The sequence below is a fragment of the Aulostomus chinensis genome, chromosome 3 (assembly GCF_037954235.1).
Source record: "Aulostomus chinensis isolate RoL2024-O1b breed Wild chromosome 3, RoL_Achi_v1.0, whole genome shotgun sequence".
Lineage (NCBI taxonomy): Eukaryota > Metazoa > Chordata > Actinopteri > Syngnathiformes > Aulostomidae > Aulostomus > Aulostomus chinensis.
The window spans coordinates 14,933,813-14,950,783 of NC_141322.1; the positions used below are offsets into that span (position 1 = coordinate 14,933,813).

General features: G+C 43.4%; 1 protein-coding gene across 1 annotated transcript in view; it reads right to left on the bottom strand.

Moving 5' to 3' along the window:
• The window catches only part of LOC147267811 (arf-GAP with coiled-coil, ANK repeat and PH domain-containing protein 3-like), a 58,628-nt gene extending 41,968 nt beyond the window's left edge, over positions 1 to 16,660 (bottom strand). The window contains exon 1 of the mRNA XM_086198888.1: positions 16,288 to 16,660. Coding sequence (XP_086055014.1) covers positions 16,288 to 16,334 — 47 coding nt within the window. The 5' untranslated portion in view covers positions 16,335 to 16,660. The remainder of the gene's footprint in view (positions 1 to 16,287) is intronic.
• Between the last annotated feature and the right edge of the window lie 311 nt (positions 16,661 to 16,971).

Sequence of the window (16,971 nt, forward strand, 5' to 3'; positions counted from 1 at the left end):
ATGAAAGCGCATTTACCACAGCCTGGTTTGGTGCCTCGCTCAGGAACGTTTACCTCCTACCAAACATGCTCTTGAAAGTGGGAGAAGCCCACAGTTTACAGCAGAAAAAGGGGAAAAATATCAACTTGTTTTATACTGTAAAACAAGTTGATATTCTCACCATACAGTGATGCAACAACTCAATGACTAAGCCAGCTCTGAATCACAACCCCCACACGCCTGCAGCTGAAAACCAGAAAGCAAAACTAGAATAAGAATGAAAGTGCATATTGTCCTGAAGGATATTTCAGCCTCTTTGCTTTCACCTAAAAACCAAACCAAAACAGGCTTTTCAGGACACAGCATGTTAAGGTGGACTTTCCTGGAAGACAAATTCATCACAGTCGTCAGATACAACATATCACATTCGAGTCGCCCCTGCTAAACACCTGTTAGAGGTTATTCCACGAAATACATCAGAGGAAGAGCGTCTCCCTTTTATACGACTGTCAAAAGATAACAAGAGTCACTGCCACTTGTGTCCACCCAGTGCTTAAAACAACAACGCATGAATGAAGAGATTATAATCCAGACAACAGCAGTTGAGTACAGAAGGACAATTAAAAGGTTTAAAGTTAAAATCTACATTCCTGCAGCTTCACTAAGCACAAGGAGCCACTGTTCCTATGAACACAGCACAGAGAGCATGACCTCTATACTGAAGAATGTCTGCTACAGATAAGGACAGACTTGTTTTAGCCCTCAAAAACGCACACACATACACACACGCTGGTATACACAAGTTCATAAGTAAATGGAAAATTGAGTACACTTCATTTACACAACCTACATCGAAACAAACACACACACACACACACACACACACACACACACACACACACACCTGGAAAAGACAGCAGACCCCTTCTCTGAGCAGGACATGTTCACAGGAAGTTACTACTCATGTCGGGCTTTAAATCATTTTTACTATTTTTTTACTTCAAATTGTCTCGACAAAATTCTGGTATGGACGTTTTCATTACTGTTTCTTAGATCTGAATGAGAGATCCTCTTATTTTATTTATGTTAATTTTGACCTCAAGAGTTGAACAGAAAAAATACTGGAAGACGGGACAACTCCACCCATGGTGGACTCCTGACTCCTGATTAGTGACTGTCGACTCCTTTGAAGCTTTGAAGGCTCAAGTTCGACATTCTGGCTTGCAGCATCTGTACGTAAACATTTGGCTTGAGCTGAAGGAGAGCCAGTCGTGGTCGTGACTGACACACAGCTCACCATGGTTGTGACTTGTCAATCACAAGGAAGCCACGCCCTAAAGGATCCCTCGCTTCTGTTGCTTGCTTCTGTTCAGGCAACTCACTTCCTGTACATCATCTTATCGCTGTTGAGTTCTAATAAATCTCATTTAAACAGATTAATCATTTGTTGCCTGGTTTTGTAGTTTCCTCTGATAAAGGTGGACATGTTGCAGCCTGGGTGTTCCTGGTTTCACTGTCAGCATCTTGGCGCTGAGCCCGTGACGACGGCAGAGTAAATTGAGCAGGAACAAATGCATGAATGAATGAATGAATTTGAATGCTGATTCCACCCTTCTGCACTGAAGACAAAATCCAGACGTAAGGGTGTGTTCGTGTTTTTTTTCCCTTGTTTTTAAAAGGGACACACACAGATATATAGCTGGATTGTTTTACCCCATCATTGATGCCAAAAGCAGAACTCTACACCAGAAAACAGTCTTTTAAGCTTTGACTGTGAATGTCACGGCTTGGGTGAGTGAACAAGGTGAAGCTGTGAGTGTGACACTGTGGGAGTGTTTGTCCTCCCACTGTGAGCTGCAGCAGCAGAAGTTAAGATGTGTTGTGAGATATGATGTCTATTCATAGGCAGATGTGTGCGCGTGATTGTGTTGTCGTGAGAGGAGAGACACTCGTTTTCACCAGAGCGCCAGGTTTTACAGCAGCCTGCTTCCCTCCTGTTACCTCTGGCTGTGCTGACCAAACATCAGGAAAATAAACCTCCTGCTGACAAACAATCAGATGTGCTAAAAAGGAAACGAAAGCAGCGATGTGAGCTTTCATTTATCAGAGAACGACTTGTCTGTGTCAAAAACTCAGGAAGGTAGAAGGCTGGCGTTACCTATGATCATATCTTTACCTGCTGAGCCACCTGTGTATTTCAATATACCAAGTCCATCCATCCATTCAGCTTCTATAACACGTATCCATTGAGCTTATGGGGGGGTTGGTGGTGGCTAGAGAGCCTACCCCTGCTGACATTGGGTGAGAGGTGGGTCACCAGCCCCTCGCAGGGTTTTGTCCAGTCCTAATGATCTATTTTATATTGTGTGTGTGTCACCAACCTGATCATGGATGAAGCTGTGAGATCAGTCAGTTATTGTGTAATATTTGTAACAGCTGTGTGCAGTGACAGCAGTAGTAGTTGTTTGACTGCAACGATAACAACATCATGCAAGTTTCAAGCCTTTTAACTATCCAGTCAGACACTTTTATCTGAGGCACTGATCCGTTGATCATCACCAGAAGACCTCCTCAGTACAATTTCAAAAAGTTGCAAATGTTTCAACAAATGGTTGTTCAATAAACCTTTTTCTCTCGCTCGTGCGCGCGCACTCACACACACACACACACACACACACACACACACACACACACACACACACACACACACACACACACACACACACACACACACACCTCTCTGTGTTGTGTTGAAGGAAATGGAATCTGCTGAGGGGGCCACATTGACAATCTGGGAATCACAGGACACTGAGCTCACAGAACGGACAAATTGAGTTTGGCATAAACATTTGTACATGTAATGAACTCTAGAACAGCCATTCATTGGAAATGTTCTGTTTCTGTTGGCCTGATATGGCAGTAGGACCTTTTCACAGCAGCCATTTTGAGATGTCATTACAGGGTAATGGAACTGATAACAGGAATTATGGCCCTGTTCCATTCAGGCTGCACATGCTCACTGGAATCCCACTTAATTGAGGGGAGAGTTGAGGTATCATTTCCAGTATAGAATGTAATGTAATTTGTGACCAAGTGTCCTCCATGAACATGACAGCAGTCCAGCACACGTGTGTTAAAACACATATCAGAACAGAACGACCATGTGAACTCTGCATGTGCACTCAAACGTGATCGCAACGTGCAACGTTCATATGATTCTCCTTCAAGTGAGAAGTGTTAAATGCATGACTTTAAAGCGGCGTCGGTGTGGTGGGAGAAAAGTGAGACTGAGGAGTGAAAAGTGGAGAGAATGAAGAGGCAGGTTTACATTAACACAAGGGGTGGTCTTCCACAAGACCCCCGCACAGTGAGACAGCTAGAGAAAGAAAACATGCAGGACAGGGAGAGCTGCCGTCTGGAACATGTATGAAGTTACAATCCAAAAGCACATGTCCATGCACAGACACTGTGCAGTCACGACTGACCTTATAAAACAGCGCAGGAAGGAATCTGAGCAACAGTGAGGAACATCACAGTCTGAGCCCCAGATGTTCCTTTGCAATTATTCTCAGGCTATTTGACAGTTTACGAGGTACAACATTTTATTTTGGGTTATTTTATTCTAGGTATTAAAGGTTTAAAATTCTAGAAAGAAGTACTATGAGTTGAGTTAGTTCATGGCCTCTGTTTAACGAATAGAGCAGCATCTTTGAAATAGCTGGTATTTTTATGGAGGACTGAGACAAGATCTGAGACAAGCTGAATACCTCAGTCCCAAACGATGACAAAATGCTGAAACCCTTCAAGCTGAATTACATGTGTTGCTTGAAAATTAAAAGTACTTAAAGCGAACAGAGCGGTGTGAAGGAGTGAGTCCTAAAAACGGCGGCTGCTAAATGGCGAGTAAATGAGACTATGGAAGTTTCCAAAGTAGGTGCATGTCATCATGCTGAGAAGAGATGGTGATGTTGAGGTGATATGCCTGCAGTGTGGTTAGATCATTGTATAGTTGTTGTTTTTTTTTTAACTTTTTACTGATATCAATTGCATTTAAGGCTCAAAACAATAACACGGTGCTCATTTGTGACAAAAATCTTGCTGAAATATACGAGCCATGAAATTTTGTTCGACTCAGCTTCGTTTCTCGAAGTGTAAAAATGTTGATGCTAACGTTCAAGGACAGAAGTATCTGTCGTCCCTGCAGCTCTCTGTGGTGTAAGCCATTAACGCCGTGGAACTTCATTGGTCTTGTTGCCATTACCACGCGTCGGATAAATGAATAGAAACTGTTAATTCTGATTTCGGCACATGTGATAGAAATCCTCAAGTACAGTAACAGCAGCTCAGTTAGTGCACGTATTACCATCTTGTATCATTCTCATTGGAGGAACTGTTGGTATGTATTTTTAGACATTTTTATCTATTTGTATCTTAGCGTTAAGATTAACTCGTACTATTGTACTATTTGATGCAATTACTTTCACAGCTGTGGGATTAAATGTGTGTAGCGGCAGTTTAACCACCGGTGCTCTGCTCCAGTTTCTTGCTCTTTTGTCCAAAGTAAACTGCCAGTGGCATTTACCAGGAAACTTTTAGTTCTGCCTGTTTCCTATAGAGTTGAGCCTTAATCTCTCCTCTCTCCGGGCCTAAATCTCTCTTACAGAATTTCCCTGTTCAGCTCGCTACATCTGTCTTCTCTACAGGGAGGGACATGTGCACACGCCGTAATTCCCGCCATGACTCTACATGCACATACCGAAGCCACGGTATCCTGAGCACAGTCATCCCTCCTTCCTGCCTCAAGACATATTACCGAGGAGTGACTGTGCCTCAGCTGTTCTGCTTCATCTGCTTGAATCAGATGGGCAATCCATCCCAGCACCCATGTTGAAAAGAGGTCTGTCTGTGAGTGTGTTTGCGAGAGAGAGTTTGAGGGGGCGGGAATGATGGCTCCAAGGAAGTGCAGGGCTGCTGACACGGCAGATGGGAATGTTTTCCATTGGTTGCTGTGAATTCCACAGAGACGCAAGTCAAAGATGCAGGCGGAATAATGTCAAGCTGGGGAGGTGACAAGTAATCAGTTTCAAAGAGCGCAATCAGGGTTCCTCTCTGCCCCTGTCTCTGTAAAGAAGACCGGCCTGTCAATCACACGGATGGTTTTAGTGCTGCGGAGGTGTTTGGATTCAGTCAGGATCAGGGAGTGATCGATGATAAACATCTGAAAAAACAACCTAACAGACAATCGTGCTGAAACAAGGGCATGAATGAATGCGTTCACCAGAAGCTCAAGTAACTGGCTCAAAAATTCTGACACATCGCTCTTTTACTGCCTCCACACAGCATCACACTGCTCTGGGCGAAAGAAATGTGGGCGGAGGGAGAGAAAGACAGAGTTCAAGAAGACGCACAAAGTAAACAACATATGAAGCTGAAAATAAGATGTAAAAGAAAACTGCAGAACTAAGAGGGCAGAACTTCAACAAATCTGAACCAGCTGCTCAACTGGATCCCAGATGTTAAAGAGTGAAAGTCTACACAGATGCGCGCAAGCACACACACACACGCACGTGCACATGCGTGCGCGCGCACAAACCCAGCGTCTGTCTTCCTAGTTTGCATGAGAACACTGCAAGCCAATGAACCACATAAGTACGTGATTCCTGATCGTGAGCAGCTCTCGCCTCTAATGAGACAGCGGTCTTCTCAACAGAAGAGATGCTATCAACAGTGTTTTCACAGGTGGGTGAACACGTGTCCAGACCAGCATGTAGAGATTTATCAGGCAGGTTGCAGTCAGTTTAGTCCTCCTCCTTTCTTTTATTCCATCAATTCAATCATCCATCCGTCTGGATGCTCCTCCAATTACATCCCCTATTCTGACATCCATCTATCATCTCTCTAGCGGCACAACTTCCTCTTCCTGCTTCATCCATACCACAACACCCACAGACACACACACAGATAATGACCTGGTCTTGCTCCCGCAGCCCTGACACTGATTCATTAGGCAGAAGAAGGAAGTTTAAAGGAGGTAAAAAGGGCGAGAACAGGACAGCGATCAGACAGATGACCACCACCTCGCAACACCACATTGTGGAGGTCATTGATGGAGATTTGCAGGAGGAGACAGGTGTTCAGACCCTGTTCTTGTCCCATTTATAGCAGTTAATACAGACGTTTTTCCAAAAATCTCATATAACTTTATTTCCCAACAGTCACTTCACCAAGTTGCTATCAAAGTGAATAATGATAAAACAAAGTGGTCTGAACTATAAAACATTAATCTGACGCTACATTGCCGTACTGGGTATTTCCAGTCTCCTCCAAGAAATGATCCTGACTGGCGAGTTGTTTCTGTGGTACCAGCATGTAATTGTAACAGATGTCATGACGCCACCATGCAGCATTAAGCGGTCGCGGTCATTTTCATGGTTGTTTTGCGTAATTCCTTAAGATCAAGTTGCAGGATATCAGTCACACAGGAAAAGGCAGGGGGACAAGTGTACATACTGAAAGAGAAAGAACTGACAAAAAATCAGAATATCTCTGACAATCTTCTTTCCGGCAGTTGGTGAAACCAGTTTGGTGGTTTTTGAGGTCGGGCTGGGCTTGCAGACATAAGATAATTCCCACATTGTCTTCAGATGATCCACATTTACAGGAACTATTCATCATAGCAGCGTCAATAAACCTCTTTCTTTAAGTGTGATCGAGCATAACACACAGACAAACAACTTTAAAATGTGTGTGTGTGTGTGTGTGTTGAGTGGAGACTTGTGGAACTGGCTTGCCCCAATACATTTCTGAGTCAGTTGAGCATGAAAACTATGAGGACCACAGAAGCCGCTGCTTGTCTAAATTCAGGTTGATATTTTGTGTTATGGAGTCATTTTTAAATATCCCGACCAATAAATGCTTCAGGATGAAAACTCGCTGATCCTTCAACTTCGCTGCATAAAGAATTACAAAACTGTTTGAGAAATCCAAAACAAACAAAACAGCTTCAAGAAATGTTCTTTTCTTCCAGTTTTAAAAGCATTTTTGGAGTCTTCAGTGTGAGAAACAACCAGCTGACTGACCCTTTGACCACACCAGATAATTGCTTATGTCACGTCACTGCACCATTTGCTGACTTTAATGTGTGTACACTAACACACACATGCTGCAACATGTTTTGCAGCCTGTGATCACATACATGTACTCATGTCTTGAGAGCGTTCCTTCACGCGTGCCTTAATGTGTGACTGTCAGCACTGTCTGGCCACCGCAGATGCATTCCACATATTACACGCCAACTCATTTCCTTTAACAACTTCCTGGGAAGCAAAAAAAAAAAAAAAAAAAAAAGAATAAAAGAATCTCCATGGCAAGTTTGGGGGTTCACAGGTCAGACATTGCTTGTAAAAAGAAACCCACATCAGAAACCAATCTAGCTATGTATCAGCAGATTTAAACTGGAAAAGCCTTGAAATCTTTGGGAATACAGCGTTTGAAATACGACAGACAAACGTTTCTTACCGAGCCAACATGGATCAAGCAGCTCTGGGAACACGATGCAGGCAATTTTACATAATAGTCTTGATTTGAGTTTCAACAGAACTTGGCAAGATTTTCCTCCGCCGAATCCTGATCTCTACGGGAGTGAAGGATTGCAGTAAGATTTATATACAATGCACTGCGAGAGCTACTGAGAGCTGGAGGGATTCTTCAGTAGGCCTTTTTTTCACAGCAGACATTTGGACTTGTGCTGGCGGGAACAGCGCACGAACAGGAACAACAGCCCCATTCCATTAATTGGCCCAGTAACCCACATCAGGCACATCACCGGAGCCAAGTCCAAATGTCTGCCATGAGAAAGCTAATTGGGGACACATTTTTCACTCCACAGGGGAACCTGTGTCTCAGATATTCCCTCGACATTTGGCACAAACCTTTTGTTGTGACTTTGTAGCAATTTTTGTTACCTATTTTTGAACTACAATGACCCACGTGTGATGTTTGCATGGGCTTGTGCCCTCGCTGCTGCCGTTTCATGTCGTTAATTAAAGCCTAATGGCATCTTTAATAGAGTTTTTAATGACTTGCCCTCCATAAGTTAGTCTACCTATTAATCAATCATTGCTCTATAATTGGATCAATTACGTCAGGAAGAGAAAGGTGATTATTCAGTCAAAGCTCTAACTAGGTCCTGCAGGTCTAGGGGTGTGAGGGAGATCCAAGGATAGCATTTAAAGCTTTTTTTTTTTTTAATTATTATTATTTCTACCACCAATCTGAAACAGAAAAATGTGTTCTGCTCTTATTGTGAAAAAAAAACTTGATTTAATAGCTCTGCACTATTTTTAATCACAATATCTTTGAGGACAAAACTCGAGCCAACACATTTTACAAACAACCTTGACTATAACTTTTCCAAACATCAACAGATAAACAGTGGATGCTGCCATATTTGCCAACAACTGATGGTAGTGAGCAAGGAAAACACCAGCCGCTACTGATGCATAGCCAATATCAGTGCGTCCCTAAGATTTTTGGGGGGGGGGGGGGGGGGGCGAGGTTTTCTTGACATTACTGGCAAATTTCAAATTGATATGATGTCTACTTACAGAAATCTGACTCAACTATTTTGAAAGTCTACAGAGCTCTATTATTATTATTATTATTATTATTATTAGAGACTACTGAATTTTTGCAGTTAAAGAACAAAGCAGAGCCTCTTCCTAAGGCCTTCCTTTATTCTATTGAATATATAAAGTGGCCTCGATCACCATTACTTCAATATATCCTACTTTGTTTTCTATAACTTGACAAATACAGCGCGTTCATCATCATCAAAAAAAAAGGGGGGGATGTTTTATTTCCTCCATTATCTTAACAACCTTTCATCTGATCGATGCCAAACTAAGCATGTGGTGCTGGTGTTGATTATTCGTGGATTCTGGCTGCTGCTGATGGGGTCTGTCGTATTAATGACCTCCTTATGATTGGATGGCTTTGATGTTTTGTGTCCTGTGACCAATTTGGTGCAACTTTCTCTATTCTGAGAATAAAATCGGTGATTAAAAGGCTTTGATACATCACACGTCTCCCGGCACCTCTTAACAACGCGCGCTGCACAGGAATCAAAGCAATGACAAAAGACCTTTGCTGGCAGCCTTTTGGATATGAAAACTCAGAGGGATTCAAAGACCTTTTATGAATAAATGACGGATGACATCATGACCATCAGCGTGAGACAGGTCTTCAAATAACCCTGGATGGATAGTTAAAGGTCAGATTGACCACATAAACTGGCTAAAATATGAATATTCCTAACGACTGAATCAATCTGTGCAACAGATTGAAGGCTCATTTGAAGTGCAATCAAATATTAAGTGAGTCAAACCAATTTCTGCACTTCGGCACCATCTTGGCCCCTACAGCGGCGAAGGAGGGGAAATCGTATTGAGGCTAAGAGGCTGATAGTGTGTGAGCTTTAATGTGGTGTTTGTAGGCTATCCACTTGATTTAATCAGAGAGTGTGGTTACTGATAATCCTATTTCATATATGGGCTCCACACTAAGTCCCCTGGCAACATGTGCAGCGGAGTGGCAGGAAATCTGCAGTGCCGTGGATTCAGAGGAAGTGTCCACGTGCTGGACTGATGCTCTCTGGTGAACACGTCAAAGTCCTGTCGGCCTGACGGGCAGCCATAGACCCCTTGTGACAGATTAGTCCACATGCCAGCCAGAAGACACATGGATATGAGCACGTGCAGATAATATACACATAAAAACCAGATAAAGACATTAAAACCCATTTACAAAAAACATGCTGGCTTTTGGCAGCACTCATAATCTCCCCTTAATGCAACAAAACAAGAGAAAATTGTGTGTTTTCTCAAGACTGCAAGCAAGTGACGTTTAGAATTTATTGTTTCACTCTTTTTTTTCCAACCAAAATGGTCAAACATTTGCTTCTTTTCGACCTAAGGATGCACAATATTGGATTTTTTTCAACTGATTTCACTGAAAGGAAATATTGACCAAGTCTGACATGGCATGTCGTGTTATTTTCCCCCCTACATTTAAAGTATTGTTCATGCTAACTAACTGCCTGGCATAAAACATTTAAATCATATTTCCACAACATCTGGAAAAGCCTGTACGTTGTCTCATCATAAACAACAGATGATGAGCAAAGAAGAAGAGAACCAAACAAAATAGGTTTATACAAATATATAATCGCCCATCAGACGACTACCGACACAGGAAGAAAAGTCCAATACCTGCCAAGAACACCCAGCCTCCTTTACAAACACAAGGGTTTGCTGGTTTTCGGGTCCTTAAAGATGGCAAGTCTTTTGAGTGTTGGACTGTTAGATGGACAAAGTAAGTTTGCCCTATGGGCTCTGGGAAATTTCTTGAAATGCTGCAGCCTTAATAGTTGCTGAGCTCACCACCGAGATGGCAAAGAGTGTAGAGACCTCCTGATCATGCATCTGCAGCACGTCCGAGGGCTTTTCACTCGCGTGATGAACGAGAATGTTGTGCTATTAGTCGCCGAAAAGTGATTCTAATTCTTCTCTTGTTTGATGGGTGGAAAGTTAAAAGAATTCAGTAATGCACAGTCGCATTTAAGTAATTGTGGAAGCTTTTTTTTCTAATCAACTAAATCAACTGTGACTTGTTTATGATTGCACTGTCAGAGATTAATTAAATTATCGATCTGCCGTATCGGTCATTTATTTAAAATGTCGGTATCAAGCCAGTTTTGCTCAAGTTGTCTTCTGTTGGTAATAAAGTCAGATGACAGGGACAAAACATGGTAAATATAGAATTTATGGGCTGTAAAAAAAAAACGTATTTTTAATATTGACATCTATAAATATCAGCACAGATTAAAATCCAACATGGTGCCTCTACTATCTACTCCATCCGGCTTAAACCACAACCACAATGATGGAAATCAAAGTGCATTATGAGCATTCGGCTGGAATGTCCAGATTGGAACAACTTTCTTCGGCCATCAACGTCCGCTGATGGGTAGCTGTTCAATCTACAGACATGCATTCTGCCCATGTGTGGGATTGTTTGACCTTCCTATACCTTCAAAGGAAAACCTCCAGTGAGTAAATCCCTTCAGATTAGGAGCAAATGCGAGAGATTCGTTTGACGATTTATACTGGTCGCCAGCGAACAGGGAAGGTCCCGCTCCTGAGCAGTTTAGAGATCATAAGCTGGGTGAATTTGTTCAGTCTTGTTTAGTGTAACAACAAAAGATAGAAGTTTTAACGTGGATGAGGAATATCCATATATGGGCAGTAGGAGGATTGTAGGGCAGCGGTGTTCTTCCCGTCAGCTCACATCTGCACACATGCATTAGAGAGAGTGGCTGGGAATGAGTGTCTTGACATTAGCAACTTAATGTGAGTGGTCTGGAATCCTTCTTAACGTTCACCGGTAAACTGATGTCGCAGCGAGGATCTATTTCTGGAGAGGCTCTGAGGGTCACGCCGGCTCAGAAAGAGGTTTTCTTTAAAATACGTTCAAAACAAGGACATTTGATGTGTAGCTGGGATTTCATTCTTCTGTGGCCTCGTGGTTTTAACGCTCTCCAGGCTTCGTCACATTAGAAGACAACAAAGCTTCAGTGTTAAACTACGTTGGCAACAAGTGATCTTATTCAGCACTTTTAAGGTTTTCTTTTCTGCTGTAAAATTGTGTGCTCAAGGTCACTGTGTGATGCTCCGTTTACACACACACACACACACACACACACACACACACACACACACCAGCCTGCTGGCAAAAAAATGCTACCAGCTGTTCGAGTGTTGAAAGAGCCTGATAACCCAACCATCCTTGCCGTGCCCACTGAAGCAAACCTTCCCCTCCTCCGACTCCAGCAGAAAGCAGCAAGGCGAACATTTACATATTCCAAGCTGCTGGTCAATAGGAATTCATTATCTCAGACAGGCAAAGTGATGATGTGTGTAAAACAGAGGATTATGTTCAGGTAAAAAAAAAAAAATGTAGACGGCGAAGACAAGCCAAGGCGCCAGACAGATATCTAGAGCATCAGGCAGCACTTTAATCTGCCAATAAGCTGAGAAATGCTTTTAAAATCATGATGGAAACCAAAAATAAGAGGTGGCGGGCACGGCGTCTTCTCATCTTCAGTCTCTTTTTAACTGGGCCATTTATATAACAGAGAAGACTACTGTGTCTCTGTCGAGTCTCTAAACAAGTATTTTTTGGTAGAAGGACTCACCAAGCGTCACAGATGTGCGTTAATGATAAAACTGGCAGAAGCAAATGAAGCCAACGGTAAGCTTCACTCATGATTCCAATTCTTAATGAATGAATCATTTAAGAGATGCCCCTATTAAAAAAAAAAATACACTGACAAGATTGTGACCTCTCAGCGGTATCCATAGCAACAGCAGAGGAAGCGCACACCTGACTGGAGCAGAACAGATAAAGAAGATATCAGACACAGTGAAAGGAAATGGTGGAAGAACAATTCGTCACCATCGCCATCGTAACATCCGGACAGGAGATATGTGTGTGTGTGTGTGTGAGTGTGTGTGTGTGTGTGGTGCATCAAAAATGATTCAAGTGAACTGGCCGTGTAACATGAATACAGGAAAAGAGTTTAGAGATGAGTTGGCAGAGGGTAAAGTCTGCAGTGTTGGGGGTTCCTGTGAAGCCTGCACATTGTCATTGCTTCTTCTTCTTTTTTTCTTTTTTTTTCCAAACCAGAAATATCTTCAAAGGAATGAGTCACTTTCACTGAGTCTTTTGGAAATATTACGAAGAAACACAAAAGGATTCTCAGGTCCAAAATCTCTGAGATGAAGAGGCCCACTTATTTCCCAAAGGCTGAACATATGGATGTGATGTCAGAAAGGTAGTGCTTTATTTATCCTGGAGAGGACATTGCAGTAACTTAGTGGCAGAGAAGTAAAGGTAGGAGTTTGTCATAAATACAAATACCAATGCGTGGAATTAAAAAAAAAACTATGTGCAAAGACATGCCCTTGTAGTACTCCTTAGAGAAACATTCAGATGCTCAGTAGTGCTGCTACAGAGCATGCTAGCTGATGGCGTGAGGAGTGGATCGCACCCTTACGCCATAATAACTCCATGGTTTGCATCCAGTCTGTCTCCTATTGTCACTCTGAAGCGTGTGGACTCACTCAACCTGTCTGGAGAGCTGGTTGTGGTGTGTGTGTGTGTGTGTGTGTGTGTGTGTTGACTGTTGTCTCTGGTTCTGTAACCTCCCAGACGTATCGCTGCAGGCAACATCTGTTATTCTACATTCAGTCAAATTTTGGGTACTTATTCAGGCAAACATGTTACTTGAGCAGGAAAATGGATTTTAGATATTCTAGATCTCACCGCTGCAACAACACACACACACACACACACACACACACGTGAAGCATATTTGTTTCAGAAAAACCAATGAGGGCTTTGTTGCGGCTCCTGTCATTTGTCTGTACTGCAGTATTGATAACACGATTAGTTGTTACCTCCTCAGAAGTTGTGATGATTTTTTTTTCCTTTTTTTTTGGGGGGGGGGGTGTTTGTTTGACAGTCATCAGACATGGTGGTGGTGGTGGTGGTGGTGGTGGTGGTGGTGGCGGGGGTGTGTGTGTGTGTGTGTGTGAATGGGCCAAGGAAGAACCCAATACATTTTGGGGCAGATTAGTTATAGCACCACCTGGAGACACTTGGATGTTCTCCTCGGAGGGGGTCACCCCGAGCCGTGTCAAGTGTAGTCAAAAACTTGGTGATGGGTCACTGAGAAGATGGCGTCATCATGGCTGTCGATTTTGATATTTCACCATAGAACATGAAAACAGTTGTAACTGGACTTCAAGTGGTCCGTACAGGCTCCCAGCCTGAAGACATCAACACGTTCAATTTAACGCACAGCCATAGCGCCACCTAATGGTTACAGGAAGTGATGTTTACAAGGGGCTCAAATGGCATCTGCAGAGTCCTGGAGGAGATATTCGCTCTGTGGAAGTTTTCTAGTTTATCCTCACTTTTATTTTGACCCAGTCTGGAACAGAAACACAGTTCTGGTCTGCTGCCATTAAAAGGAAATCGTAAGTAACAGAAAGTCTCCAAGCCAAAGTCTGACCCAGTAAGGGCCAGCACGAGAGAGCAAACGGCCTTCAGGGAATCAGATGACGATCGTTTAGCTCTGACAACGACAGGCAGGTGCACATGCTTGGTCTGATTCTGTGGTGAACCAACATAGCAGGTAACTGCTGCATGAAGAGCAGGACAAAGGATAAAAGAGTTTAATATACCGAGGCGGAGGAGGAGGAGGATGAACAAAAAGATGTGTGTCAGAGATACTAGGGCATACCTTACATACTCGTTCATGCACACCCAAACACACGTATGCGCATAAACCATCGGGCACAAGTTAAGACCTGCAACAAGTGGGTGTGTGTGAGCTGTTTTAGCACCGTGTGTGGGAAGACGGACAGGAATGGCTCCTATCCTCCTGCTTTCCCAACATGACACAAGAAGGAAAATGAAAGCCAAGAAGCCACTCAGTCAGATATAATCGAAAAGAATGCACAGCCTTCACAATCGCAACCTTTGGCGATGTCCTCTGAGTGTGTGTGACACCTGGTTTAGGGCGCCTAAACATCAAATCCTTGTTTAAAAACGAAAGTGCCCTGGTTTTGAGTGCTGTAAATATGCAATCTAGCAAAAAGAAGAAGTAATCAAATTAAATTCAGTTAACATTAAACGCAGCTGAGTTCATTCCAGGACGCCAGACACATGCCTGCACCAACCCCCAGAAAAACCTGACGTTATTCTGGTTATGTAGACAGAGAAATAAAGACATTCAGACGTATGTGTGTGTGTGTGTGTGTGTGTGTGTGTGTGTGTGTGTGTGTGTGTGTGTTCTAAGAGCAGCTTGAATGCAATGCTGTTCTAAAAAGTTATTCAAGGTTGTCACAATTTAAACAATGCTACATTTTCCCTACTGCTTGTTAACATGATCCGTGTCAACATCAGCTTCCTTTGTGAGTGGTGGAATTTTCCAAATAACAGTCATCGTAAGTGCATGGGAGAGTAAACTGGGAAGTGTCTGGATGTGCCTCTCTGTCTCTTCAGCTGACCCTCCATCCTGGACGTCCGTCACTGAGGAGAGGGTTGTAATAGCAAAATGCAAGTGTCTCTTACTCTGCTGTCTGCTCGCTCTCTCATTATTTGTTCATGTGTGAATATACACAGGATTTTACTAACAGGATGAGCTCGGAGTGAGGCAGAGGAAGAGAGGGAAGCAACAAAATGAAGGGAGAATAAACAGATAGCAGATGCTCACATGAGATAATGGAGGAGAAAATCGAATGACCAGATACACTAACTAGTATAAACTCTCCCTCACAGTTAAACACTAAATAAGTAACACACTGCATATGTGCATCCAATCTCCCTGACATAGCTAACAGGGGATTCCTGCCCTAGATGCTGTTACAACCTCATCTACTTGTTCTCCATCGGTGTGCACAGGAGTGCAGCCAGACTGGCACGTGGACCGAGTGTGGCTACAACCCTCCAGCGGGCAGGCAAGGGGCCCAACAGCTGGATGTGTGCCCAGAAAACAAGCTCCATCCCTGCAGAGAAAAAGAGAGAGAGAGAAAGAGAGAGAGAGAGAGAGAGAGAGAGAGAGAGAGAGAGAGAGAGAGAGCGCTCCTCTCCCTTCTGCCTCCTCTTTGCCAGCCAGCACGCTGCTGCTGCTGCTGTGCTGCTGCAAGGACATCTACTACTCACACCACAGGGCCTCCTTCTCCTCTAATAGCCAGTGAATAGACTGCACCCAACCTGTATGCCATGCTGCAACATGCTCACACACTCACACACACATGCTTTTCGTCTCACTAGGGCCAAGCAAATGACCAAATCACATGACATCAAGACTCAAAATTAGGATTTTAAGCTAAATGGAACCTGACTCTTTAGAGAGTCAGAAATAAATCATAGTAGCCGCTGACGCACACATCCCTTCTTGCGTATCAATTTTAATACCAACCGAAGGGTGACATCTATTCACTTCTCTGGAACATGACTGAGGATCTCGGTCTCAGAAAAAAGGACATCCCGTTCTTCAACACATGAATTCACACATTAACCACCGCGTCTTCTATCATTTCTTTATGTTGATTCCACATTTTCTTGAGCGCGCGCGCGCGCACGCACGCACACACACACACATTTATTCCTCGCCTCGTAGAATCATGCGTAAAAGAAGGTGTGCCATTTTTTGTGCACCGCTGTGAGAGGCAGCCTTACCTGAATCGGGGGGAATCTTTTATACATTCTTCAAAGTCCACCGTCATGTTTGCGATTTCCCGTGTATTCCAACTTCAGTTTGCCAATGTCATTGCCCGCGGCGGGATATCGCTGGAATGATGGTGACTGGTATGACCCGACGCGCAGCAGTCTGTCGCCTCGCTCTCCCGGTGGCACTGTGATACCAAAATACGAGCTGAGTGCGCGGCGGCGGTGGGCAAATGAATACAACACGACTACGGCTGCTGCGAGACAGCAGAGAGGCGTCGCTGCACGGCGGAGGGGAGAGAGAGAGGAGAGCGCCGACTAGTCCTGACCTGCAGCAACAGCTCTGGAGGAGCAAGAGGAATCATGGGAAAATGGAAATTTCAATTTTTTTTCCTTTAGTCTTTTTTCCCCAATTGAGTGATTAAATGCACAATACAGACTGCAAAATTTCTCCCGAACACGCCGTCTTCTTTGCCAAGTTTAAGTGTTATTAGGTCTATATTTAGGACGTGTAGGCCGCGTTTCATGTGCTGATCCACATTTGCGTCTATTTAGACTCCAACAGATGTCAGAAACTGAATAATGTCTACAGTGGGTGGGAGACATCCTTTAAAATTTGGCCCACACTGTTCCAACCCCGTCCGATCTTTTTTCTTTCATCATTTTCTTTATTCAAGTGTTAAATATTACTGATTA